This window comes from Podarcis bocagei (assembly GCF_964188305.1).
Source record: "Podarcis bocagei genome assembly, chromosome: 5".
Taxonomy (NCBI): domain Eukaryota; kingdom Metazoa; phylum Chordata; class Lepidosauria; order Squamata; family Lacertidae; genus Podarcis; species Podarcis bocagei.
In genome coordinates this window covers 6,214,155-6,239,945 of record NC_138129.1, presented here as the reverse complement: position 1 = coordinate 6,239,945, position 25,791 = coordinate 6,214,155, and the positions used below count along the sequence as shown (strand labels likewise).

The following is a 25,791-nucleotide window of genomic DNA, read 5'->3' as shown; positions in this document are numbered from 1 at the left end:
CCGCACCGTCGGAACACAATTTCTGTTCTCAACCTGAAGCAACGTTCTTAACCCAAGGTAATATTTCTGGGTTAGCCGAGTCTGTAACCTGAAGCATATGTAACCCGAGGTACCACTGTGTGTATAGATATAGATATAAATATAGATATATGGCAGATATATGGCATGTTTCCAAATGTTTGACATGAAATGTGGGAAAAATAATATGTTTATTTGCATATCTGAGAATATGCGAAGTATGCATTAATTTTAAAAACAGTACTCCTTGATTTGGCTTTTGGTTTTCAATCCTGCTATGGACATAGTTTTAAATGTAACAGTGATAAATGTAAAGAAACGTATCATGTGATGCCAGTGGGGTTAAATCCAGGTACTGTAGCTTAACTAGGTTGTGAACTGGAGTACTAGGCTTGTGAAATGGCAACCCTAGGTGAGAATAGGAGCTGGTATTTTCGTGCTGGGTTAACTTGAATTCCAGACACATCCTTCAAATAGGTCTGCGAAATTGTGAATGGCTGCGCTTCCCAAAGCTTTTTATCTCTTTAAATTCAGTTCACTCTGTGCATTTTCACATTTTGTTTTCAACTCCCTAACATAAAACGAAACAGCTGATTTCTAGACTATACATGTCAGACAAGAGAAGGGAGGAGGTAAATCTCCAGTTTGGGCGTGTCTGCTAACTATCCCCTTTGCTAACAGGCTCTGCGTTTCTTCTCAGACTCCTGACATTGTAAAAGATTTGGGCATCAAAAGCTGCCCTCCGAGGCCCATTGATATTCTGAACTGGGAACTCATTTTCCGTATTTCAAGCCCTTTCTCCTTTTCTTTCGCCTCTCTCCCTCTCCCCCTCTCCTTCTCTTTCTCTCCTCCCTTCTTGGATAGCCACAGCCCCCTAGAGCTGAGTCAGACCTTCCTCTCTTCCACAGCATTGCAGCACTTCAGCAGAAAAGCCAGTCTCCTGCCTCGCTGCCTCTGCATCTTCCCTTGCAGCATCCTCTCCACTGCCCATCTCACCATCATGGCCAGCACTGTCTCAGGTAAAACAAGCAAGGGGTTTTTCCCCCCTCTTTATATGCAGCTGCATCATTGAGAAGGAACCCATCTGCAATGATCAGTGTTATTCTCCATTCTTCTTTTCAAGGTGGGGCTTGTCTGCAATGCTATACAGACGGTAGCCGGGCAGGCATCACTGTCTTCTCTTGCTTTCAGAATTGTGTATTTCCAAGCTTTGATACATGTTATCTAATCATCTCTTTTTCTCTGATGCATACGGTTAAAAATCCATTTGTCTGGCTGGTTGTGTTTTGCCTAATTTTTTAAACCCAGTTTCTGTAAAAGTGGATTGGCAATGGTAGAAAGGAAGGGGATAAAAAGAACAAAGAGGCAAAGACATTTAAATAATAATAATTGTACATCTGGGTTAGTAGAATCAGGGCAGGTTGTTTAGCCAGCAGTTGCTGTAGAGGGAGTGGTCCGCCCATGGCGCTGAATGAAACCCAATGCTGTTAGACAATCCTTTCCTGCAGCGGCTGTGACACCACTGCATAGCTGCACCCTGTTGCCCTCCCAGGTTACAGGGCCTGGTAGGTGAGGTGAAGGAACAGCTTAGCTCACAGTGTGTCCATCACTTGTGTGTGCATCCACCTGCTTTCTAGTTCCTAAACATGTATCTTCTCCTTTTTTTCTTTTAAAAGGCTGGGGCTAAGCGTATGGAATTTGGCTGGGAAGAAGCATGTTGTCTCTTTACATAGACAATAGATGACTTGTGATGTCCACTCACTACTGGTCTTTAAACCTTTTATAAATTGAGGCACAGGTCATGTTTATTTACTGAATTTTAAAAAAAAATGAAAATGAAGGAAAGCCATTATAGATGGGGAGAAAGGGGGGGGGAAATGTCTGTATATACTTTTGCAAACACAAAAAACTAGCTGTGGAGAAGCTCTGTCTTGCCTGCTGTACTCGCTGGTCTTGCCCATCCCTGTGTTGCCTGCGGTTCCTTTTCTGAGCTGCTTCCTTTTAAAATACAAGGGGAGGTATATGTGATGGGTCCCCCTGTCTGAAGATGTGCAGAGCCAGCTTTGCCTGAGATAAGAAATTTGCCAGAAACCTTTTACAAAGAATATGTTTGATCTGTGCTGGGGGGCGGGGAGGGAATGCATTGTGTTTGAATGGGAGAGACAGAGGTAGCAAAAGCAAAGGTAAAACTAGGATTTTTTTTATTGGAGATAGGTGTTTTCCTCTCCTATTGTTTTATTGCAGAATCGGTGCAAATTAAATAAATGACAATGTCAGGGTTGGTCAGGGTTCTCAAGGCTGAAAGAGCCCTGCTGTGAAGGAGTTGGGAGGGGGAATGACATGTCTGGGTACCAGGTGCCTTCCCCATATGGTGCTCTGAAACAAGATGGTACTTTCTCCCTTTCCCTCCCACCCCAACCATACATTTTAATTTCCTGACAGTGGGGCACAGCTTTTAAAGCTGAGCAGTTTGCCTCGGAGGTCTATTTCCGATCCTTTTCCCGTTCCAATTGGATTAGGTTTGGCATAAGACTGATGTCAAAGAACAGAGGTTCTGGGGTGACAGGAGTGTGATCAAAACAAGGAGATTAAAGAAGAAAGGTGTTTGCAGAAGACAAAGAGAAGGGTGGACCAGAACTTGAGGCAGCTTGTTATCCCTGTTTGCAGACATGCAAACCATAGAGCTGAGATTTTATCACTGCCTGTCCCCTCTCTTTTCATCTTGCCTGGTTGCTCCACCCTGTTTCTTAAAAGCAGAACACACTTGAAGAAAGATAAGGAGGGCAGCTGTATTTTTATGTGTGCCTCAAGAGATTTCTGTATATCCTTTTCCACAGCTGGAAGAGGAGCAGGTTCTCTCTGCCTTGGTCCCTCTTGCTTCCCAAGTATATTCCGTTCACCAGAACAGTATCACTTCTACTTAGCAAGCAGGGGAAGCAACAGCACATGCTCAGTGCAGGCTCAGCTGCAGTGGCGGCTGAGCTGTGCCAAAGGATTCTGCTCAGGCAAACATCTTGCTTTTAGCCCCAGACGGTCCCTTGGCTCAACAAGGCCACGGCTTCTTGAACATTCTCCCCCAACAGAAAGCAGAAAGCCACACAACACTATGTTCACCTATGGTACATGCAGATCCCCTCAGTACTTGGATAGGAATTAATAGCTGTGACCTTCTCTGAGAATTATCAATTAATTTGGTACCATATGTTGAAAATCCCATGGGACTTTTATTGTGTAGTGAATGCATGCCTCTTGTTCTGGTCAGCCCATCCATGGAATACATAGTATGTTTAGCAGTCGCTGGTCCCCTTGCTGTGGCTACAGACCAGCAGCCGGTTGAGGAATTCAAGAGACAGGTCCATGCAAGTTAGGGCTGCCAAGTTAGGGTGTCTTGGTTTTCACTTTTTGAAGTATGGCAACCCTAATGCAAGTAAATGCTGAGTTTTTATACAGAGAGGATGAATAAGCTTTTTTGGCAATGATATATGCTGTGTGGAGAAGGGGGACAACGACCCCAAATAAATACCCTCAGTTGGAGAAGTCTTTCTTTGCCATTCCTCACTGGAACACAATATAAGGGGAGCTGGTTCGCTATCTTACGTGTTTCCAGACTTAAGGATGACACTTTCTGTTAATTAGAGCCAATGTTGAATGTAGAATGAAAAACTGTTCTTGGAGAGGTTGAGAAGGAAGGCAAAGGGAACAGTTAGATTGGGCTCCTTCCTGTCCCCCAAAACTTCAAGCATTGTTTTCTTAATATATTTAAACCAGGGCAGCCAAAGTGGTTCCTTCCAAATGTTGTCGTTGGACTCCGTCAGTCCCAGACAGCATGGTCAGCAGTCAGGGGTAATGCAAGTTGGAACCCAGCAACATCTGTAGAGTACCATCTTGGCTCCCTAATGAGTAATTGCTGTGCTAATGTGTAAAGAGAGTGCTTCTCTGGTTATATTCAGAAGGTAGGAGAGAATAGGAGGAGCCATAGTGGACATGGCATATCAGGCGCTCTCTGTGTGTGTGTGTGTGTGTGTGTGTGTGTGTGTGTTTGATGAATACTTCGGTTCAACCTATTGTTTATAACAGCCAGGTATTTGTTTATACAGTGGTACCTCGGGTTAAGTACTTAATTCGTTCCGGAGGTCTGTTCTTAACCTGAAACTGTTCTTAACCTGAAGCACCACTTTAGCTGATGGGGCCTCCTGCTGCCGCCGGAGCACGATTTCTGTTCTTATCCTGAAGCAAAGTTCTTAACCTGAAGCACTCTTTCTGGGTTAGCAGAGTCTGTAACCTGAAGCATATGTAACCTGAAGCCTATGTAACCCAAGGTACTACTGTACTGCATTGAATTATTATTCAGGATTTAAATAACAAATAGTCTGCACATACCCTGCACTGACTGGCTGTGATTTTGCCTCTGACATGCGATTCTTAACAAGTACTTTCAGAATCATGCTGAAAGATTTTTTCAGAAACCACTGGAATTCTTCAGTCCTCCCTGCATCTTGATCCCTGACAAATGAGTTCCAGATAATGATTTATTTCTGTCCCTTTCCGTATCTGGGTATCTATGATGCAACCACACTTGAAGTACTTTATACAGTTCTGTTTGTTTCGCCTAAAAAAGAATATTGTAGAGCTGGAAAATGTATAAAAAAGGGGGTGCAGCCAAAATTATCAAGGGGCTAGAGAGACTCCTCTATAAGGAAAGGTTACAATATGGCTTTTTAAGTTAGAAAAATCACAAGTGGAGAAGGGGAACATATAATAGAGCTGTATAAGTTTATGCACAATGTGAAGAAAGTAAATACAGAGTTTTCCTCTCTCTTTTATAATGCTAAAATCCATGTAAATCTAATGAAGCTGAATGTTGAACGATTCAGGTCATATAAAAGGAAGTACTTATTCACACAGTGCATAGCTAAACTATGAAATTAACTCCTAAAAGAGGTAGCGATGACTGCCAGCTTGCATGACTTTAAAAGATTATGAAACCTGCTTGGAATTGCTGGTAGGGAAGTACTGTTGTGCTCAGGTCCTCCTTGCACGCATTTTATCATTTGACTTCTGTTAAAACAGGGTGCTGGTCTAGATGGGCCTTTGGCTGATCTGACAAGCTCTTCCTGTGTTCTCCCAAGTAGATCCTACCCATGTCCTTTGATTTAAATCACATACCCTTCAGGCACTGATCTTCTGGTGAGGAAATAATACTTTTAGTGCCTACCTTAATCTCAATGTGCCCACCTTAGTTTTAGTGTGTCCACCCTTACAAAAACTGGACAGAGGTATCATGGATGCCTTAATGAATTCCTGTTTGGATTACTGCAATGCATTGCACATGGACGTCTCTGCAAATGTTCCGGAAACTTCACGTGATGCAAAATATGGCTGCTCAAATACTAACTGGGAGGGGCATTTTGCAACTTCACTGGTTACTTGTTCAATTCAAAGTGTGCTTTTCTCTTTAAAGCCCTGCATGATCCTATGTTGTCATCTCAGGCCCTTGGGGACAACACAAGGTACACCAGGTGACTATGAGAGAATGGGCCTTTTCTGTAGTGAAAGGTCCTCCCCATCCCTGGCTCACCTGGCACCTATTTCAATATCCTGCTGGCAGCAGGCAGATACGTTTTTACTTTCCCCCAGGTCTTTTATACCAAATTATAGTTTAATACTGTTCTAGGATTTTATTCCCCCGCCCTCAGTTTCGAACTGATACACCGCTGCAAAGTTCAGTGTTTTAAAATAATTTTATGTTGTGTAGTAGCTGTATCTGTTTGTTTTTTTTAATTGAACTTGCTGGTTTTAATCCATTTAAGCTAGCCAGAGAACTTTTGTTGTACGGTGGCCTGTAAACTGTACACATGTAAAAATAAATGTTTTCCATGCAGAAAATCACGATTTAAACTCAAAGGCTCGCAAGCATTAGGATTGGGATGGGTCTGTTTTTAGAATCTGGAAGGTGCAGATTTCTCACCCTGTGCTTGCTGAAAGTTCTCTTTCTTCATAACTATTCAAAGTGCAAGAATACTGTCCTCCTTTATATCTAGTTATTTTGCAAGCTCACTTGGGACGTGTTGCGTATCTATCAGTTAAATGGTGATGTCATTTCTCTTCTTTTTAATTTCCTTTTTTTCTTTTTTTGATAAACTCACCCAAGTCTATATTTTCATCTTACCCCACTCCTGCACGACAATGGTTCTGTTTAGCTTTGTGTTTCAGCAGGGGGTGAGCAATACAGCTCAAGGTCCTAGTTAGTATGCATGAGCCTTCAACACATACCACCTTTCAATGTTGCCTTCTGTCCCCAGAGATTTTTGGAACACTCCTTGACAGGCAAAGACATCCTCAGAAATGTACTGATTACTGTATGAAATCCATACAAATAGTACGCTTTCTGCAGTGAGGTTTGACCCTGCATTGAGTGGACAACTCGGACCATTCCTGGCAGTCCTGGGAATGTGTTGCTGTCCACTGGCACCATCTCTTCAGCAGTGATATTGGAGAACAGTTGGATCTGTGCCTGTCGTGTCTGTTGAAGAGCAGAATATGGCTGGGAGGTGTTTCTGTATATTGGGGTGCACCTCATCCATCAATATGGGGGCCCTGCATTTGATTCCACATAAGCCGAGTTTCTTTTGTGATAAGATTTCTTGGGAGAATCATTCAAATTTCCAGTTCTTAGTACAATCCTGGCAATAAAAAATCCGGATCATTCAGTTTCCAAATCACCTGACCTAGATTGTAGCAGATAAAGATAAGTCACACAATCATGGCCAATGTGTCCTTACTAGAGAGCTACCATAATATTCTACAGGTGAAATGTTTTAAGCATGGCTTTGGCTAAAAGAGCCACTGATTATTACAAGCTTATTATAACAATCTCACACAAAAGGAAACGATGCAAGAAGTCTGAACATGTCTGTACTGTCTACTAAACACTAGTTTTGTTGAACTGGATCTATTTTTTTTACCTTAACTGAAAGTCTGGAATATCTTTGCCCCTGTATTCTGAGTTTATGCTTTGGTTTTTGTCAGTGGGTTTAGTTACAAATACAGTTATCTTTGTTCTGAGCAAATTCAATATAGCCTTTGGCTTAAATTTCAAATGAGAATCATTCTTCTATTACTCATTGTTGACATTCTCTTTCTTTGAAGAAGCACATTTTTCATTGGACTTTGCAAAGACACTTCCCTCTGCAAGGTTTGTTCAACTTCCTTGTACGCACCTTGATCTGTCAGCCCCAGCTGGCATGTAGTCTGCTCCTAATGCTAAAAAAAGTAGTTATTGAACTAAAAGAATTAGAATTTAAATAGATTGTTTAAAGTGGAATGATACAGAAACAAAAGCACACAGATGGAGGTGTTCTACCAAGGCCACATAGAGGCTGAGAGTGAAGGGATAGCTCAGTTGGTAGAACATGAAAATCTTAATCCCAGGGTCATGGATTCGAGCCCCATGTGGAGCAAAAGGGGTTTGGACTAGATGACTCCCTTCCAACTCTACAGTTCTATGAACTAAGTCATCTCTATCAGCTTGGAACCTTAGTATGTCTTTTTTATGTACCAGACGGGTCTTTTGGTACAGACAAAAAAAGGCATTCTCTGTTCTGTGACAGAATGAAATTATGTGTTTGTTTGCTTGTTTTGCATAATTCTGTTTATAATATCCAAGTTAGCAAAGGCTCTTGAAAGGCTTGACAACGACTGAAGAAATGGAAGGATGAGGAGGCCTGGCGATTGAGCCAGATGGACGGCAGGAACTAAGGAACAGAAGCTGTGGGGACAGAAATGTGTGCTGTGCCAGCACTGGGAGGCTGTTCCAGACCCCTTCTAAGTTTTGAAATTTTACCAGGCATTGTTCACACACCATCCAGGTTTTCTCTGCAGTAATCATAGCCAGAATCTTGTTTTATTTTTTAATATGATAGTCGTGGTTCTCAGGAAGCTAGAATTTCATCAGAGTTAAGAGTTCGTGGATCAGTTTCATATATTCACAAAATACACATGACCTTTTGTGCAGGTAACCCATGCAGCTGTCTGGGCTCTACATCTGAAGGAGTTTGGCAGCTGCTCATAATTAAAATATAAAATGTTTGGATGGGGCTTTATGCCAATAGGACCTTCTTCCCCAGTAGTATGGGTCCCAATAACATGGATGAAGTACAGGTTCCCCAGGTAGTCTATCCAGCACCTTGGGCTCCTACTTATTACACAGTTTGCTAAATGATTCTCATAGAATCATAGAATCATAGAGTTGGAAGAGACCACAAGGGCCATCGAGTCCAACCCCCTGCCAAGCAGGAAACACCATCAGAGCACTCCTGACATATGGTTGTCAAGCCTCTGCTTAAAGACCTCCAAAGAAGGAGAGTCCACCACACTCCTTGGCAGCAAATTCCACTGTCGAACAGCTCTTACTGTCAGGAAGTTCTTCCTAATGTTTAGGTGGAATCTTCTTTCTTGTAGTTTAGATCCATTGCTCCGTGTCCGCTTCTCTGGAGCAGCAGAAAACAACCTTTCTCCCTCCTCTATGTGACATCCTTTTCTATATTTGAACATGGCTATCATATCACCCCTTAACCTCCTCTTCTCCTGGCTAAACGTGCCCAGCTCCCTTAGCCATTCCTCATAAGGCATCGTTTCCAGGCCTTTGACCATTTTGGTTGCCCTCCTCTGGACACGTTCCAGTTTGTCAGTGTCCTTCTTGAATTGTGGTGCCCAGAACTGGACACAGTACTCCAGGTGTGGTCTGACCAGAGCAGAATACAGTGGCACTATTACTTCCCTTGGTCTAGATGCTATACTCCTATTGATGCAGCCCAGAATTGCATTGGCTTTTTTAGCGGCCGCGTCACACCGTTGGCTCATGTCAAGTTTGTGGTCAATCAAGACTCCTAGATCCTTTTCACATGTACTGCTCTCAAGCCAGGTGTCACCCATCTTGTATTTGTGCCTCTCATTTTTTTTTGCCCAAGTGCAATACTTTACATTTCTCCCTGTTAAAATTCATCTTGTTTGTTTTTGCCCAGTTCTCTAATCTGTCAAGGTCGTTTTGAAGTGTGATCCTGTCCTCTGGGGTGCTAGCCACCCCTCCCAGTTTGGTGTCATCTGCAAATTTGATCAGAATTACAATTCTAATCCATTATCTGTGTTTTCATAATGCATCAGTAGCTGCAGGAGCAATATATAGGACCCCGAAGAAATATGAAGGAGGCCTCTTTGGACTGAAACAGCTGAAAACTGAGCAAGTGCATTGCCCAGCATCTTGAAGGACCAAGCAACACACCTTCTGCATCTATGCACATGGAACACTTTGCTAGTTTGCACCCATCAGGCATTTGCAGCAGTTTGCCCCATTGGCATCTTAGTGAGGCAACAAAGCTGTGTGGTTTACAAAGAAAATCAATAGCAAGGTCAGAGAAGCTTCCTGGATGGCCTTTACTGTGTCCATCTGTCTAAAGGAAAAGTGAACTATCGACTAGTTCCCCCTTGAGATGACTTTGATAGATCTCTTCAAGTAACGATTAATGCATTTCCCATTATAGAGCCAGCATAGTTCTTACGTTGTTCTACCTTGATCATACAAGGACTCCAAAGCAATGTGTGTGTTTTCCCTTGGGGATCACTATTCATATGCTCACATTCCTCCCTTGTTCCTGTCCTCTCGCCCCCACCCCCATTTATGCATTATTGACTTTTTGATCTATAAATCTATAAGTGCTTCTGAACTGGAGCTTTGTTGCCTTCAGTTATGCCCCCGGAGGATTATCAGAACTTAGGCAGCTGACCTTGCAATGCTGCAAATCCTGGAGATGGCTACATCACTCAAAGAATCAGCACACTAAGTTTTCCATCAGGCTCCTATGTACTTCCCCACACATTATGTTGACCTGTATCATCCCTGGGGCAAGCATAGCCTGTTCACAGCATTCCAATCACCCCACTTCTACAAAGGAAGGCAAGAGCAAAGGTAGCTTGTTGAACAAGGTCTTGCTCAGAGCCTGGAGAACTGGACTATGATGCCAGCTCAGATTTAGCTTCTCTGGGTGGCTTTGAGCAAGTTGCAAATAGCCTCAGTTTGTACCTCTGTAAAATGGTACTAATATTGGCTTGCATTAGAGGACGATTGTGAAGATCAATGTTATTTAGGGAATTGTGAACATAGAATTGTAGATTCGGAAGGGAACAAGGCTCCAAACCAACTTGTCAATTGATTTAGGTCCTAACAACCTCCAAAGCAACTTGGCCTGGCTTGGATTGCGTAATAATAATAATAATTACAGTGGTACCTTGGTTTACGAAATTAATCCGTTCCGGAAGTTGGTTCTTAAACCAAAGCGTTCTTAAAGCAAAGCGTGCTTTCCCATAGCAGCAGGGGACTCAATTTACAAATTGAACACACTCAACATGTTCTGCTTCCAAGGCAAAGTTCACAAACCAAAACACCTACTTCCGGGTTTGCAGTGTTCTTAATCCAAGTTGTTAATAAACCAAGGTACCACTGTATAGTAATAGTAACAACAACAAAACAACAACAACACACACACACACCCCATCTGACTGGGTTACCTCAGCCACTCAGGGCAGCTTCTAAATTACAGGTCAGACTGTCCCTTAAGTGGTGACTACAGATCTTGTCACAAAATTGTACATTACAGGACTAACTAGATTTTGGGGCATCTTGCTGCAGGGAAACTCCATTTGGGCAATGTAGTGAGTCAGTAGCCAACCACTTTGAAACAAAGAAAACCAAACACTAAGGGAGCTACTGTTATTTTTTTATTGATTGGGATTTTGTCTGGGATTTGACAATATGCTCGAGGTCTTTTCAAATACCCTTTTGAATAATATTTTGTCCCAGTGACCATTCACAAGATCTCTTAATACGATGAGTTTCTCATTGAAACACTTTATTTACTGTTTTCCTGAACAAGGTGGCTAAAGAGTACAATACTCTAAACTTCCAGAGAGTTGTTAAAAGGCAGAATGTCATAAAATGTGAGGGGGGGGGAAATATTGTTGGGTGGATAAATTATGGTAGGCTTATGAGAGCATTTCAAAATTTAAAAGCAGGGAAACATGCAGTTCAGTCCTATACATGTTTACTCAAATGTAATAAGTCCCACTTTTTTCACTGGGTCTTATTTTTAAGTAAGGCGTATATGAGATTGCAACCTTAGTTGCTGTTTTTCATTTCAGGGGAGGGGGATAGTGCAAGTGCTAAATCAAGGCTAAAGAGAAGAGGTGTGTCTTCTCACATGAAGCTCTAGTGGACCTTCATGGCCATTGAGCAGCTCTCCTGCTGTCTGTGCCTTGTGTGTGACTGTTGTTAATGTGGCATACAAAATCATTAAAGCCAAAGTGAGCTACGTTTCAGCCAAAGTTAACACTGAGTGAATCCAGACAGTACAAGCTGCAAAATAAACACACATAACAATGCATATGCAAGTGATTTGACGTTTCTTACATGGAAATTATTCCCATCTGTGGTAGAAACTCATTAAGGGTGGCCCTTTGTCGGGCTTGTGTGGCAGCTGACTCAGCCAGAAGTGGTGCTGGAAGAACAGCTCCTTCACCTTCAGCCTTGAGCTCTGCTTGCGTGTGGATGGCAGACCAAAGGGATTTTGTGCAGGGACTCTGTGCCTGCAGAGATGGGGGAAGGCCAGGTTGGCTCTGGGAAAGCAGCCCTGAGCAAGGACAGCCTCTCTCTTTGCATTTCCCAAAGCTGCTTTGTGACAAAACATGGCTCCAGCTGGAAGACTCGGCTAAAACTTCATTTAATTGCAAGGGGTTGAGTTCGGAGCAAAAGCTGCTCCAAATTTCTTCCCCTGTGGCTTCTCCCTGACTCCCCAGTACATCCACAGCCAAGAGAAGGACTCCTCCCCTCCCTCAATTTGTGTTGACTGGAATCGGCTAATTGCTGCTGATCGCTGGCGCCAAGATGGAGTTAGAGAGTCTGAAATGCCAGGAGATGTACACATCCTGCTTTCCTCATCTCATTAGGCTGCTGACAGCAGCTGGGATGCATTTGTCTTCCTCCCACTTTTATCTTAATTGATGAAGGAGAAGGGGGCTTCACTACATGACAGGAGGAGAATACAAAAGACAAAATTGGGGACAGGCTGGGGCTGAGACGGAAAGATGCCCCAGCATTGGGCTTGCAGGCAAGAAGACACAGCAGCTGAGATTATGCAGTATTTGGCAGGACCTTTTAAATACAAGACCCAAATGGAGATTGTAGGGGGCAGGGACAGTTGCTCAGCCCAGCTTTTTTAAAAAATCCATTATTCATATGTTGCCTCCAGCTGCAGATGCAGGTTTGATATGCATTGCTTGTGCCTGCTGAGTTGTTTTTCACACGCAAAGCTTAAATCAGATGAGTTAAGTTGGCCCCTAAAACCTACATTGGCAATAAGGTGCATTTGGTTCTTTTTTGAATTCTTTCCTGAATTTATGCACATTCACATGTGACACACACATACATATTCAACTGACTCACTTGCTCTTCTTAGTGCCTTACACAAAAATAAACAAAAGAAGCAAGGAAACTGATGGGATTGGTTTGCTGGTCACACATGGCAGTGCTGTGTCCAGCCAAGAACGCTCTTTAGAGATGAGCCAAACATTAAAAGCAAATTTTGGATTTTGTATGTTTCCTAAATTTGTCATACAAGTAAGTACATTTGAATATCTTGTTAAATTTGCAACTTCCTGACTTCTCACGGGGGCTCCCCTTGATAATTTTTAAGCAATTCAGAACAAGATTTCAGAATACAGAATATATATTATTTAGGTTAATTAACTTATCCAGAGTGTCTTATCCATGAGACTTAGCAACCAGAGCACTGGCTGCCAGCATCTCACTATAGTTATCTTACTTCTGTTAATACAGTGAGATGCAGTCAGCAGGTGCTCTGGTTTACTGGCAGCTTTTGGTAGATAGAGGCTGAGAGACATGAGATCCCCAGATGATCTTGCTACTTGATTACTAAAGAGACTATTCACCACTAATTATGGATATGTAGAATCCCTGTTATGAACTCCATTCATAAGATTGCCATTCATTACTCTATGACATTGAACTCTGTATGTTTCAGTTTTCTGTCTGAAAATATCCTTTTGCTTATTGTTTTATAACTTTGCTGCTTTTGCAAAGATAAAGCAATCTTAAACTTGCAAATCCCCTCCCTGTCCGCACAAAGTAAGTCATTGACATTCCCATTTTACAGAATAGAAAGTAACTTGTCCAGAACCAAACAATAACTTTGGCCAGACTTGGGCCAGACTTGGGCCTACTTCCCTGGACCACAAACTTTTTGTTTTAATTACCTCAAGGATACAGGAGCCGCTTCCATACGGCTGGCCCTCATGTTGTTACACTAATGCCAGTGTGAAAGGGTTGGCAACTGGCAGTGTCACTAAACACTAAGTCAGGAGCAAAGTGGAAAGTTGCCCAATCAGGACTCCTCTTCAACAGATGTTATAAGAGTAGTATAGGAACCAGACATGCACTCAGCAAAAGCAATTTAGAACCAATTCATAATTCAACTGTCTGTCCATTGACTAGCTCATTTTGGCTGTTCTCTTTCTGGTGCCCATTTCTTTCCATTTTACTCTTCCTTGTTTTTGTGTTATGAGGAAGGGTAAACAATAGACCACTAGCCTAATGGTGGAGAGAAGTACCAGAGGAATCCCACCGCATGGGTCAGATAGCAGTTTGTCTGAAGACTTTGGTAAGCTACTCACCCAGGAAGAAATACTATTCAACCTGGCAAGTGGCTGACTGTGATGCTGCCCTGATCCCTGGGTCTGAGCTGATGAAGCAGAAAACTCACCCTGTTACGTCAGCCAGATGTTTCTCAATGGCCTTCATGTTTGTGTTCCACAGTGCACCTTTAATTGCTATCAGATTTGTCTGAGGAATTAGAAAATGGGAGAGGGGAGGAGTGGATTGCCCTGGATAGGACAACACAGGTTTTTTTGAAATGGACAGAAAGAAAGCTGTTTCTAGTAAAGAGAAAAACAGCCTACCTGAGCAAGGAGATGAATACCCAGGGGCACAATCCACAATGAATTTCCCATGCAGATGCCCCATGGAAATGAATAGAAGAGTCATTGGGTTGCATCCAAAATGAATGGACATGCCTATCTTTTCATTTCAGTTGGTCAGCACTGAGTAAAAGTTAGTTGGATACAACCCATCTATTTTTCTAACTATAAGGTATTTTCTTGTAGACATGAGGGAATGTAGCTATTTGAAAACTCTGCTCAAAGATGCATGTGAGGCATTCAAATGATCGCTCTCTTCTTACTTATGAGAGCTACTTTTACCATTTTGCTTTATGGTGAATGTGTCCAAACACTCTTGGTTTTCTCCATTTGAGATTCTGGAAATAGCTCTAAAGAACAACCCAGGCTTGTGGCGTGGGTCAACATTTTACTCCATGTCCTCTGAAAATAGCAAATGGCTGCCATTAGAACTTTGCTCACTGGTTTTTTTTTTTGTTTGTCTTTCTAGCGTACAAAGAGAAAATGAAGGAACTCTCTCTGCTTTCATTGATCTGTTCCTGTTTCCACACCCAGCCACACCCAAATACCATATACCAATATGGAGGTAAGTATCTCATACTGCTGACCTGACTGATCACTAAAAGTCAGGGTTTAAAACAAGTTAACCTAAAAAAACAAAACAAAAACAAATAGAATCAGCAGTTAAAGGTGTAGGTTATAAAATAAAATTATGTATTTAAATAGATGTCCAACTTTTCATATCTGGGTAGGCTTACAGATGCTGAAAGCTGTACTGCGAAGGTGCCTGCCTAATGTCGGTGACCAGGGAGTTCCAGAGGGTAGCTGCTGCCACACTAAAAGATCAATTCCTTACAAGTGCAGAATGAGCACTACTCATAAAAGTGCCAGTTCTGCACTCGGAAGTGGTTGAATGGGCATGTAATATGGAGTAAAGGTAAAGGGACCCCTGACCATTAGGTCCAGTCATGACCGACTTTGGGGTTGCGTCGCTCATCTCGCTTTATTGGCCAAGGGAGCCGGCGTACAGATTCTGGGTCATGTGGCCAGCATGACAAAGCCGCTTCTGGCGAACCAGAGCAGCGCACGGAAACGCCGTTTACCTTCCCACCAGATTTATCTATTTATTTATCTACTTGCACTTTGACGTGCTTTTGAACTGCTAGGTTGGCATGAGCAGGGACTGAGCAACAGGAGCTCACCCCGTTGCGGGGATTTGAACTGCCGACCTTCTGAACGGCAAGTCCTAGGCTCTGTGGTTTAACCCACAGCACCACCCGCTTCCCGTAATATGGAGTATGTGTGTTAAATTAAGACGTGGCTGGCCATTCTGCAGGAGATAAAGGGATAGGAAGGCAATTCCAGGGGCTTGCCAGACAACTGCCCACAAGTTCCCACTCCGCTCCAATTCCATTAGAAGGCCGCCATTCTGAAGTGTAGCAAACAGAGAGGGAAAATGAAGCTCCTTTCACAAGCCTACTTTGACACACTTTTTCTTCTACATTCTTTTGATATTTTTTTTAGTTTTTCTGTTGAGAAAGATGTGATATAAATAGAATAACTAAACAAAGCAAGTCATTTCGCACATTCAGTTGCAAGTCATCAAGCAGTGAGTAATCCAGTGATGTACATACACATGTGATTCAAGCATTTGTCTGCTTAATTCCTACTAAAGCTGGTGGGAATTTAGTGTCCCAACTGTGCTCAAGATTGCAGCCTTTGTATACTGTGGAGGTGTGCTATTTTATTACTGTATTCGAAATTCCATAGAATCATATTGCAAGGGGTTTTTTAGTGTCAGGCAGCCCGTTTTGTGATAGGAAAAAGGGAAGCAGACCTCAAGGGTGCACTAAGAACAATATATTGATCCATGGCATTTCCATCAGTAAGTCTCAGAGAGAGCACAAGCTATCTGTTGAAGAGATTGAGTCAGTTCTTCATGAACTTCAAGTTCCTCCTGCACCTTGGAAGTCTCCTCTCCTTCTGCCCTGCTTTCTTCCCTTCCCCTGCAGAGTTCAGCATGCCTAACACCTGCAAGCAATGCAGGGTCTCGTTCATTCCCCAAGAGTTGCTAGCCCACTGCAGAGGGTGATATATCATGATTGGCATTGGTGGCATAGTCTGAAGCCACAGCGGCTGCACAACACTCACATTAGCTGATAACTTTCACTGGTTGTAGAGCATATGTACCATTAGCATGCAGAACTGAATCAGCTATGCAGGATTAGTTGCAACCAGCCTTAATACTTAAGGAGGACTCTGCACTTTCGTAAATCCTAAAGATTCATACATGTGGAAAGAGTATTTGAGAGACCATTAGAACTGCTCCAGCTACAATGAAGAAAAAGTTATGACACAGAACTATTATTTATTGATCTATTTATTGATTTTTTGATTTGATTTGATTTGATTTGATTTGATTGATTTGATTTGATTTCTTACCTGCCTTTCTCCATAAGGTTCCAGGGTGGGTTACAATAAGTTAAAACACAATATTGAAGTCAGTTAAAACAATTTACAACCCAAAGACTAGGGTGGATTCTAAAATATATCTGCATATCTCATGTGTCAAAGTCTAGGGTAAAGAGGTGCATTTTTAGCATGACAAAAGGTATGCAATGAAGGTGCCAGATGCACCTCTGAAGAGGAAATGCCACAGCTTAAGAGCTGGCACACAGAATGCTCTTTCCTGGGCCGCAACCCTCAGAATATCAAGATGGCTCCCCCCGCTGATCTTGAAACCTGAGAGGATCTGCAAAGGAGGAGGAGGCAGTCTTTCAGATGGTCAGGGCCTAAGCTGCTAGGACCTTACTTGACACTACAGTTCACACCCCTCCATCCTTTTGGTACGTGTCTTCTTCTTGCTCAGATATGGAGGTCAAGCAGCTGGACAAGAGGGCTTCCGGCCAGAGCTTTGAAGTGATTCTGAAGTCACCTTCTGATTTGTCCCCTGAGAGCCCAGTCCTCTCCTCTCCCCCCAAGAAGAGGGACCTGTCCCTGGAAGAGCTGCAGAAGAGGCTGGAGGCTGCAGAAGAGAGGAGGAAGGTAATGGGATTGTCAAGGAATTGCCATTGAAGAGAATGCCTTCTAAGAATGCTTTGACTAGAGCTAAAATCCTGTGCTGCTGAGGGCTTATGAAAATCCTTGCAATTCTGTGGTTCAGAGTCTTCCGAAATGTATGTGAGCAGAGGAGAAATGAAGACCTGTCCCTCTCTCTTGAAGGAGACTAACCAAGTCATAAATAATACTAGTGCATTATCAATAACATTAAGGGCTTATGTGACTGAAGTGTTTCACCTAGTGAATGCTGCAGCTTATAGGAAAGATCATTACTGAATATTCATACCCCAATCCCTTTCTCATTTCCACTCTGGTCATGAGTAAAATTACACCTAGTGCAAAGAAACAAACTGGAAGATTAGCTGACCCAGAAGGAATAAAAAAAACTTAGTAATGTTAAGAAACAGACAAATCCTAGATGGTAGTATAAATAAATTCAGTGGATAGAGAGCAAAGTTCCAGATACCTGTTTTATTCCCAAACACTACCCACCTGGTTTGCAGGTGTAAATTTGGCTAATGCAGCATTGTAAACACAGGTATTATGAACATTGAAACACCCGATGTTTTAAACCAGGGGTCAGCAACCTAAGGCCCATGGACCAGAAGCGGCCCGTGGAGGTCGTTTGACCAGCCCATGAGCTGCCCCTGAACTGAGTTGCCCGCTTGCGCGCTGCGCTAAACCAGTGCAGCATGGTGCGGGGACTCGCTTCTGTGGCGCCAAAAATTGTGTCTGCGCATGCACAGAAACTGGAAATCGCATCTGTGCACGTGCAGATGCCAGAAATCGCGGGTGTGTGCACTTGCACATGCGCAATCCGGCCCACAGAGGGATCTCCGCGGGACCGATCCGGCCCAGGCAAGATAAACTTACCGACCCCTGATTTAAACTATTTAAAGGCTATTAGAGAAACAGGATAAACATATAAGGCTCCACCACACATGCAAGGGAGCTGAGGGGAGGGGAAAGCAACAGAGGAACTGACAGGGCAGAGTGGCTAACCTCCAAGTAAATTCCCTACCTCTATCAGGACTCCACCAATTTTTGCAGCAGTGGGAAAAAGGAACACAGTAAAGTAGACAAGGCAGAAAGGATTGAAAGTCTCCACTCAACCCAGCACCTTCATGGGGGTGCAATTTCCCCCCTTCCTAGACATCAGAACCATTATTTAATGTGCAGAGAAGGGGGTGATAATCCCCTCTCCTTAGCTGATCTACACAGATCAGCAGAGGAGCAGGACTCGTGTGTCCTGTACACAGTGGTGGTGATCACACCCACATTGTTATGCAGCCTCTGGGGGTTAAGCCACTCCTGCAATAAGAACATGTGTAATAGATACCATGTACAATATTATCTGGTATGGGGTAGCCAGGCATTGTGATAAACTCCACCCAAAAAGATGATGCATAGGCACATTGACCGACAGTTGGTTATTCAGGAGCCTTTTCATCTAATCTGGTTTGCTGGTTGCGTTGTAGAGCCAAGAAGCTCAAGTCCTGAAGCAGCTGGCGGAAAAGCGGGAGCATGAGAGGGAGGTGCTGCACAAGGCCTTAGAAGAGAACAACAACTTCAGCCGGCTGGCTGAGGAGAAGCTCAACTACAAGATGGAGCTGAGCAAGGAGATCCGTGAAGCTCATCTAGCTGCCTTGAGGGAGCGGCTCCGTGAGAAGGTAGGTGCCAGAGGCTCACACCAAACAAATCCCACACTTCCCAGTATCATTATCATATGAAGAACATGCCCCAGCTCGTTTCATATCACAGGTGATTCCAGGGACCATGAGCCTCCTCTGTGGAGCCCCTTTGTTCCACTCAAAGGCACCTTAAAAACTGTGTTAACAAAATGAACTCTACTTTTTGCTGCAGCTGTTGCATGTTGAGAAAAAAATTTAATAGTTTCATACATTAGATTGAGGGTGCGCAAAGCCCGTTTCCCAACTCCTGTATGCAGCAAATGTCTGGCGTAATGGGGACCTGCCAAAGCTAGATGGCTTTCCGGCAAAATTTATACGATCTCTGCTGCAGGTACCTAACTGCGTCCCCAACTCCGTACTTCTGTTGGAATCTGGTGAATGCCCAATTTCAGCTAGAGCGTGGTGGGCTGCCCTAAAACACTGGCTCAGGATTTCAGTGTTTAATCTAGGGAAGGGTCTGTACCAACATTTGACCAATGAGGAATTTGTCAGCAAATGGCAGAAAACCATGGCTAAAAAAGCCACCTCTATTGGTCTGTCTCCCCCCCAACTGTATTACCTGGGTTACGAAGGCGCCCAAAAGGTTTTATTTTTTTTTTTTTTTATAAAATTTTTTTATTGCGTTTCTTTCCATAGGTGAACAAATTTGTTTAAACGGCAATATACAAGAAACATTTTCTATATATATAAAGAAAGACAGAAAAAAAAGAAAAAATCATTGTAAAATTTTTTCAACATCTTTTTGGACCTCCTCACATCCTCTCAGCATTGCATTCATCATTCTAACCAGTTCAGCAATTTATTATCTTATTTCCCAACTTATTATACCTTTGTATCTATTATGTTACCAATTTCAAAAATTTGTAAATTCGTTTTAACTCTTTAAATAAACATAATATTTTGTTTCTAATTTGTCTCATTTTTTTCCATCAATACTTACTTTATCATTTACTTAAAGTAAATTGCAGAAGCATAACGTTTCTTAATCGTGCGCAATCTTAACATTCAAACAACTTATGTTTTTGCAAATAGTCCTTAAATTTTTTCCAGTCCTCCTCCATTGTTTCTTCGCTCAGATCTCGAATTCTGCCAGTCATTTCTGCCAACTCCATATAGTCCATCAGCTGCGTCTGCCAGTCCTCCAGTGTGGGTAAATCTGGTGTCTTCCAGAACTTTGCGATAAGAATCCTAGCTGCTGTGGTTGCATACATAAACAAGGTTCTGTCCTTCTTTGGCACCTTCCGGTCCACCATGCCCAGAAGAAAGGCCTCTGGTTTCTTAGAAAAGGTATATCTGAATACCTTTTTCAGCTCATTATGTATCATTTCCCAAAAGGCCTTTACTTTCGGGCAGGTCCACCAGAGGTGAAAGAATGTCCCTTCTGCCTCCTTGCATTTCCAACACTTATTATCAGAAAGATGATATATTTTAGCCAACTTGACTGGGGTCATGTACCACCGGTATACCATTTTCATAATGTTCTCTTTCAAGGCACTACATGCCGTGAATTTCATACCGGTGTTCCATAACCTTTCCCAGTCCTCAGACATAATGTTGTGTCCTACATCCTGTGCCCATTTTATCATAGCAGATTTAACTGTCTCATCCTGTGTGTTCCATTTAAGCAGCAAGTCATACATCCTCGAAAGTACCTTAGTCTTTGGTTCTAGTAACTCCGTCTCCAGTTTCGATTTCTCCAACTGGAAACCCACTTTTTTGTCCATTTTGAATACCTCTTGAATTTGAGCATAATGTAACCAATCTCGCACCTTACCTTTTAATTTGTCCTGGCTTTGGAGCTTCCAATTATCTCCAACTCTTTCAATCAGTTCCCAATATTTTGGCCAGTAGGCCTCCATATTGGGCTTTTTTTTAGAAATCTTGGCTTCCACAGGTGATAGCCACCTCGGGGTCTTGCTTTCTAATAAATCCTTGTACTTCATCCAGACGGCAAAAATTGATTTTCTGACAATATGGTTTTTGAACAATTTATGAATCTTCGCCTTGTCATACCACAAGTATGCATGCCAACCATACACATTATCAAACCCTTCCAGATCTAGGACATCGGTGTTTTCCAACAGGAACCAATCCTTCAACCAGCAGAAGGCTGCAGCTTCATAGTACAACCTTAGGTCCGGCAGGGCAAACCCCCCTCTTTCTTTTGAGTCGGTTAATATTTTAAATTTTATTCGGGGCTTTTTGCCCTGCCAGACAAACTTAGAAATATCCTTCTGCCATTTTCCAAAACATTCCATTCTGTCCACGACCTGAAGGGTCTGAAATAAGAATAGCATTTTAGGCAAAACACACATCTTTATAGCTGCGATTCGGCCTGACAAGGTAAGTTTCAATCTTGACCAAATATCCAAGTCTTTTTTAATTTCCAACCAACATTTTTCATAGTTATCTTTGAAAAGGTTTAAATTTTTAGTGGACAAGTATACCCCCAGGTATTTCACTTTTTTAACCACACTTAGCTCTGTCTCTTTCTGATACCCCTCTATCTCTGTAGGTGTCAGATTTTTGACCAAAACCTTAGTTTTTTGTTTGTTTAACTTAAATCCCGCCACCCGACCAAACTCCAAAATAAGTTCCAAAACTCTTTTTGTGCTAGATACTGGCTCCTGTACTGTCAAGACTAGGTCATCTGCAAAGGCTTTCAGTTTGTATTGTTTCGCTCCGACCTCTATACCTTGCACCAGCTGGTCCTCCCTAATCATATTCAGCAATACCTCCAGAACAGAAATAAATAGCAGAGGGGATAAAGGGCACCCCTGTCGTGTCCCTTTTTCAATTAGAAGTTCATCCGACACCACATTGTTCACTATCAACTTGGCTTTTTGCTCTGAATAAATTGCTTCTATTCCATTTTCAAACCCCCGTCCCACTCCCATCCCCTTCAAGTTTTTCTTCATAAACATCCAAGAAATGTTGTCAAATGCTTTCTCCACATCAATAAAGATTAAAGCAGCCCTTGTGTTTCTAATTCGCAACAGCTCCAATATATCAATAATATTCCTGGTATTATCAGACATGTGTCTACCAGGGAGAAAGCCTGCTTGGTCCTTGTGAATTACTTCATTTAATACGTTTTTAAGTCTACTTGCTAAAATGTCTGCAAATATTTTGTAATCCACATTCAGGAGTGAGATGGGACGGTAGTTCTTAAGCTGAGTCTTTTCCTTCTCTAACTTGGGAATCAATGTGATGAATGCTTCTTTCCACGTTTCCGGTGCCTTTCTCCCCTCCATAATCTGGTTGCAAACCTCCAACAACGGTTGTGTCAAACAGTCCTTCAGAGTCTTATAATATTTGGAGGTGAGACCATCTGGGCCTGGAGATTTGCCAAGTTGCATATTTTGGATGGCACCTTCAATTTCCTGTTGAGTTATTTTACTGTTGAGCATTGATCTTTTATCTTGACTTATTTTGGATAGTCCATTTGTCCTCAAGAATTGGTCTATTTCCGATTCTTTCTGAGGCCCCTGTGCATAAAGTTCTTTGAAATATCTGTGGAAGCACTTTCTTATTTCTTCTGGTTTCTGAACTATTTTTCCTTGAATCTCCAAGTTTGTAACCGTATTTAGCTTTTGTCTTTTTTTCAATTGCCAAGCTAGCAACTTTCCACATTTATTTGCTGATTCAAACGATCTCTGCTTCATTTGTTTGATTTTCCACTCAATCTCTTGATTAATCAATTTCGAATATTGTGCTTGATGGAATTTGATCTCTCTTAGCACCTCTTTTGACTTCGGATTAGTTCTCAGCTTTTTCTCTCCTTCACTTATTTTCTCTAGAATTTTTTCCTTTTTTCCATTCCAAAATTTTCTCTTTATTGTATTCTGTTGTATCAGAAACCCTCTCATTACAGCTTTGCTTGCATCCCAGATTATTCTTTTCTCCACCGTAGTATTCAAATTTATTTCAAAGTAGTCCTTTAGCGTTTTTTGGGCCTTCTTAACGATCTCTTGATCTCTTAGCAAGGTGTCATTCATTCTCCATCTGAAGGATCCAGTTGGGAAAAGTCTCAATTCCATTTTTAAGGCATTATGGTCGGAGCAGGTTTTTGGGCAGATTTCCACTTTTCTCGTTTTCGGGGCCAGCCCTCTAGATATCCAAATTTGGTCGATTCGTGTCCATGACAAATGGGCCTCAGAAAAGAAGGTTCCTTCTTTACCCAAGGGGTTCCTTGTCCTCCAAATGTCAATCAAGTCCATATTGTCTGTCATTTCAAAAAAGGTTTTAGGGAGTCTGCCGTCTGTTGTTAAATTTTGATTTTGGGATTTGTCCCAAAAGGTTTTAAAGCAAAGATTATGGGACAATGCACACAGTGACTTGCGATCTCGGTCGCACGCAGTCTGTAGTCCGCTGGCAGCAGGAGTTCAATATAGGTATGTCTTTGAGTTAACATCTTACATCAAAAACCTGACAGTACCTAACTATCGAAGGCTTTTCACCAAAGCCAGACTAAATGTCTTCCCCTTTGCAGTGCTGGATGGTAGGTTGAGAGGAGTTCCCTACCAGGACAGACTTTGCTCGTGTGCTCAAGACATCGATTCCATAAATCATATTTTGTTGCATTGTGCAAAGTATGAGCAGGCCAGGGCTGAACTGATACTACCCTTGCTGGTCCCTTTCCCAGGAAAATCAGAGGCTCACTATGTCAGGTTCCTACTGAAAGACCGGACAAAAGCTAGAACGTTGGCAGTGGCAAAGTTTTTATCGGTGGTTGCAAGAACAAATGAGCCCTATATTCTAAACAAAATGCTTGATTAACCTGGAGGTGGGCTGTATGAACTGTGTATTGATTTGTAATGTTTTGTTGGGTCTCTGGACCGTAATAAAGATTGTTGTTGTTGTTGATTGAGGGTGCAAGTAGGTGAGACAGCTAGAGACCCATGACCGCTCCGAGGTTTTATTATAATCAATTGATATATAAACTTTGGGAAATCCAAACAAATGAAATAAATGATCTGGGGAGGTTTAAAGGGCAAATGCAACTACAGTACTATAATGGAATGGTTAGATGTAGATAGGCCTCCCTTGTGTCCTTTCCCCAGGCCCATTTCCCTGATCCAAATACACAGACCACCCCCAGCCCCCAAGCTGCTCCCCATGGAGAAAAATATTCAGATACTATGATGGAACACAGAGCAGCTCCTTGACAATGAGTGATTTTGATGGGGAAAATACACATGAGAAAGGGTCAAGCCCCTTTCCCTCAGTACCACAGCCCTGATCCACCACCCTATTTCCCAGGGCATTTGCCTTTTTAAAAACCACAGGAGAACTGATCACAATGCTCACACTAGAAGATCTAGTTTGGTCTTTAGTGTGATCGCCAATGAAGTCTTACTCAGAGTAGACTCATTAAAGTCAAAGGACTCAAGTTACTGGAATCCATTGATTTCAGTGTGTCTACTCTGAGCAGGTCTTAGTTGGAGATAACCCTTAGTCTTTAAGATGCCTAAAGACCCCTGTTTCTTCTGCAGCGGACTAGCAAGTTTGTCCCACTGAAATTTGCTTGAGACCAGCAAGGAAGCATCAGCTGCCATGGATACTTTTCACACTGCATCTCATTTCTGTCTCTTTCAGGAATTGCACGCAGCTGAGGTGCGCAGAAACAAGGAGCAGCGGGAAGAGATTTCTGGATAAAGGGCTTTTCTACACAACTAGCACCTGCTTCCTAATAACTAACAAACAAAACTCAACACTTTTTTTTTTGTCTAGATGAGGCAACATCTGATTTCTCCATTTCCATTTCCCTCCCCCCCCCCTTCCCTCTGGTGTACCAAGCTTCATATCTCTCTCCTCTCTGTATCCTTAACTCGTGGGGGTTCCTAGGGGCCTCTCAGCAGAATAGCAACTAGTCCACAAACATTAAATATAGAATCCATAAACCAGCTTCTCTTCGGGCTTTTCTTCAGGAAAAAAAAAGATAAACCTTAAACTAATGCACAAAAATTAAGATGACAGGCTGAACATATTTGGCAATGTTGTGAAGGTGAGGACTGTTCTCTATGAAGCATGGGCTGCTCTTGGTAGTTGTCTCAAGTGAAGCAACAGTGTGCAGTTGGACAAAGAGAGGCCTGTCCTTGACAAGTAGGGTAATGGGCAATTTCACATGCTGCAGGGTTTTTTAAAGACATAAATCTAGCTTTTAAAAGTACACTTGAAATGTAAAGTGAGGGCAACACAGTTGAACCAGTATTGGCTATGGCTTCTTGCTGGGCATTGCTTCAGTGGCAATATGTGTCTGCCACTCTGCAATGTGTGAAAAGGACCTACTATGCCCTTAGCTTTCTCTGTGGCTGAAGTAGGGACTGGATGATTGAGGGATTTGGTTAGAAAGAGCCTCTTGCAGCTTATTCCTTGCTTTCTGTTGTCTGATTTGGAGCTGTTGGTAAATTAACTTAGTAGTTCAGAGCCTGTTTAGCCTCAGACCTAATCATGCCTATGAATTGAACTATGCTTTTATTTTCACAAGATTTCTCTTCAGGGCAAAGAAACTGGCTAGGCAAGGCCACTGCATGATCAAAAGTTCTGTGGTAAACAAGAGGTATCTTGAAATCTGGAGTATTTCAGATACCAGTATTTCACGTTGACTATTCACATCATCATAAAAGATACAAGGTGCAGGACTAAATATGGTAGTAAGCCACACCTCCCCCTAAGGATGGAAGCATCTTGTCAGTAGCATTACAGGAGGCAGAACTGGAGTACAGATCACACACCTTTGTTTTTTTCAGGTACTATATTGTAAAGGACATAAAACCCTCTGTCACCATCTCTGATCGTTGTAACTTCCTATAAGTAAGGAGGGGAGACTGCCTAGGAAAAGTAACAGGGAGGCATGGTAGAACATGTGCAGCTGTGTTAATTGTGACGTTTCAGAGATACAAACGTGAAAGCAACTGAATAGTTTTATTTCAATAGTGCCTCCCCACCAAAAGTAAAGCTTATGATTCTGCATAGCTAGTAGAAATGTTCAGATACA

General features: G+C 42.4%; 1 protein-coding gene across 1 annotated transcript; it reads left to right on the top strand.

Annotated features, from left to right (window-relative positions):
* The first annotated feature begins 666 nt into the window (after nucleotides 1-666).
* On the top strand, nucleotides 667-24,694 carry STMN3 (stathmin 3). Its single transcript, XM_081196772.1, has 5 exons — nucleotides 667-1,037; nucleotides 14,531-14,626; nucleotides 16,910-17,085; nucleotides 18,579-18,770; nucleotides 24,390-24,694. Exons 1-5 carry the CDS (start codon nucleotides 1,019-1,021, stop codon nucleotides 24,447-24,449), a joined length of 543 nt encoding a protein of 180 aa, XP_081052898.1. The 5' UTR covers nucleotides 667-1,018; the 3' UTR covers nucleotides 24,450-24,694.
* Nucleotides 24,695-25,791: the final 1,097 nt, after the last annotated feature.

What these genes read in the sequence shown, in the direction of transcription:
- STMN3 (XM_081196772.1), top strand. An exon ending in TACCATATACCAATATGGAG is followed by an intron (nt 14,627 to 16,909) that starts GTAAGTATCTCA and finishes CTTCTTGCTCAG; the next exon opens with ATATGGAGGTCAAGCAGCTG. An exon ending in CTGCAGAAGAGAGGAGGAAG is followed by an intron (nt 17,086 to 18,578) that starts GTAATGGGATTG and finishes GTTGCGTTGTAG; the next exon opens with AGCCAAGAAGCTCAAGTCCT.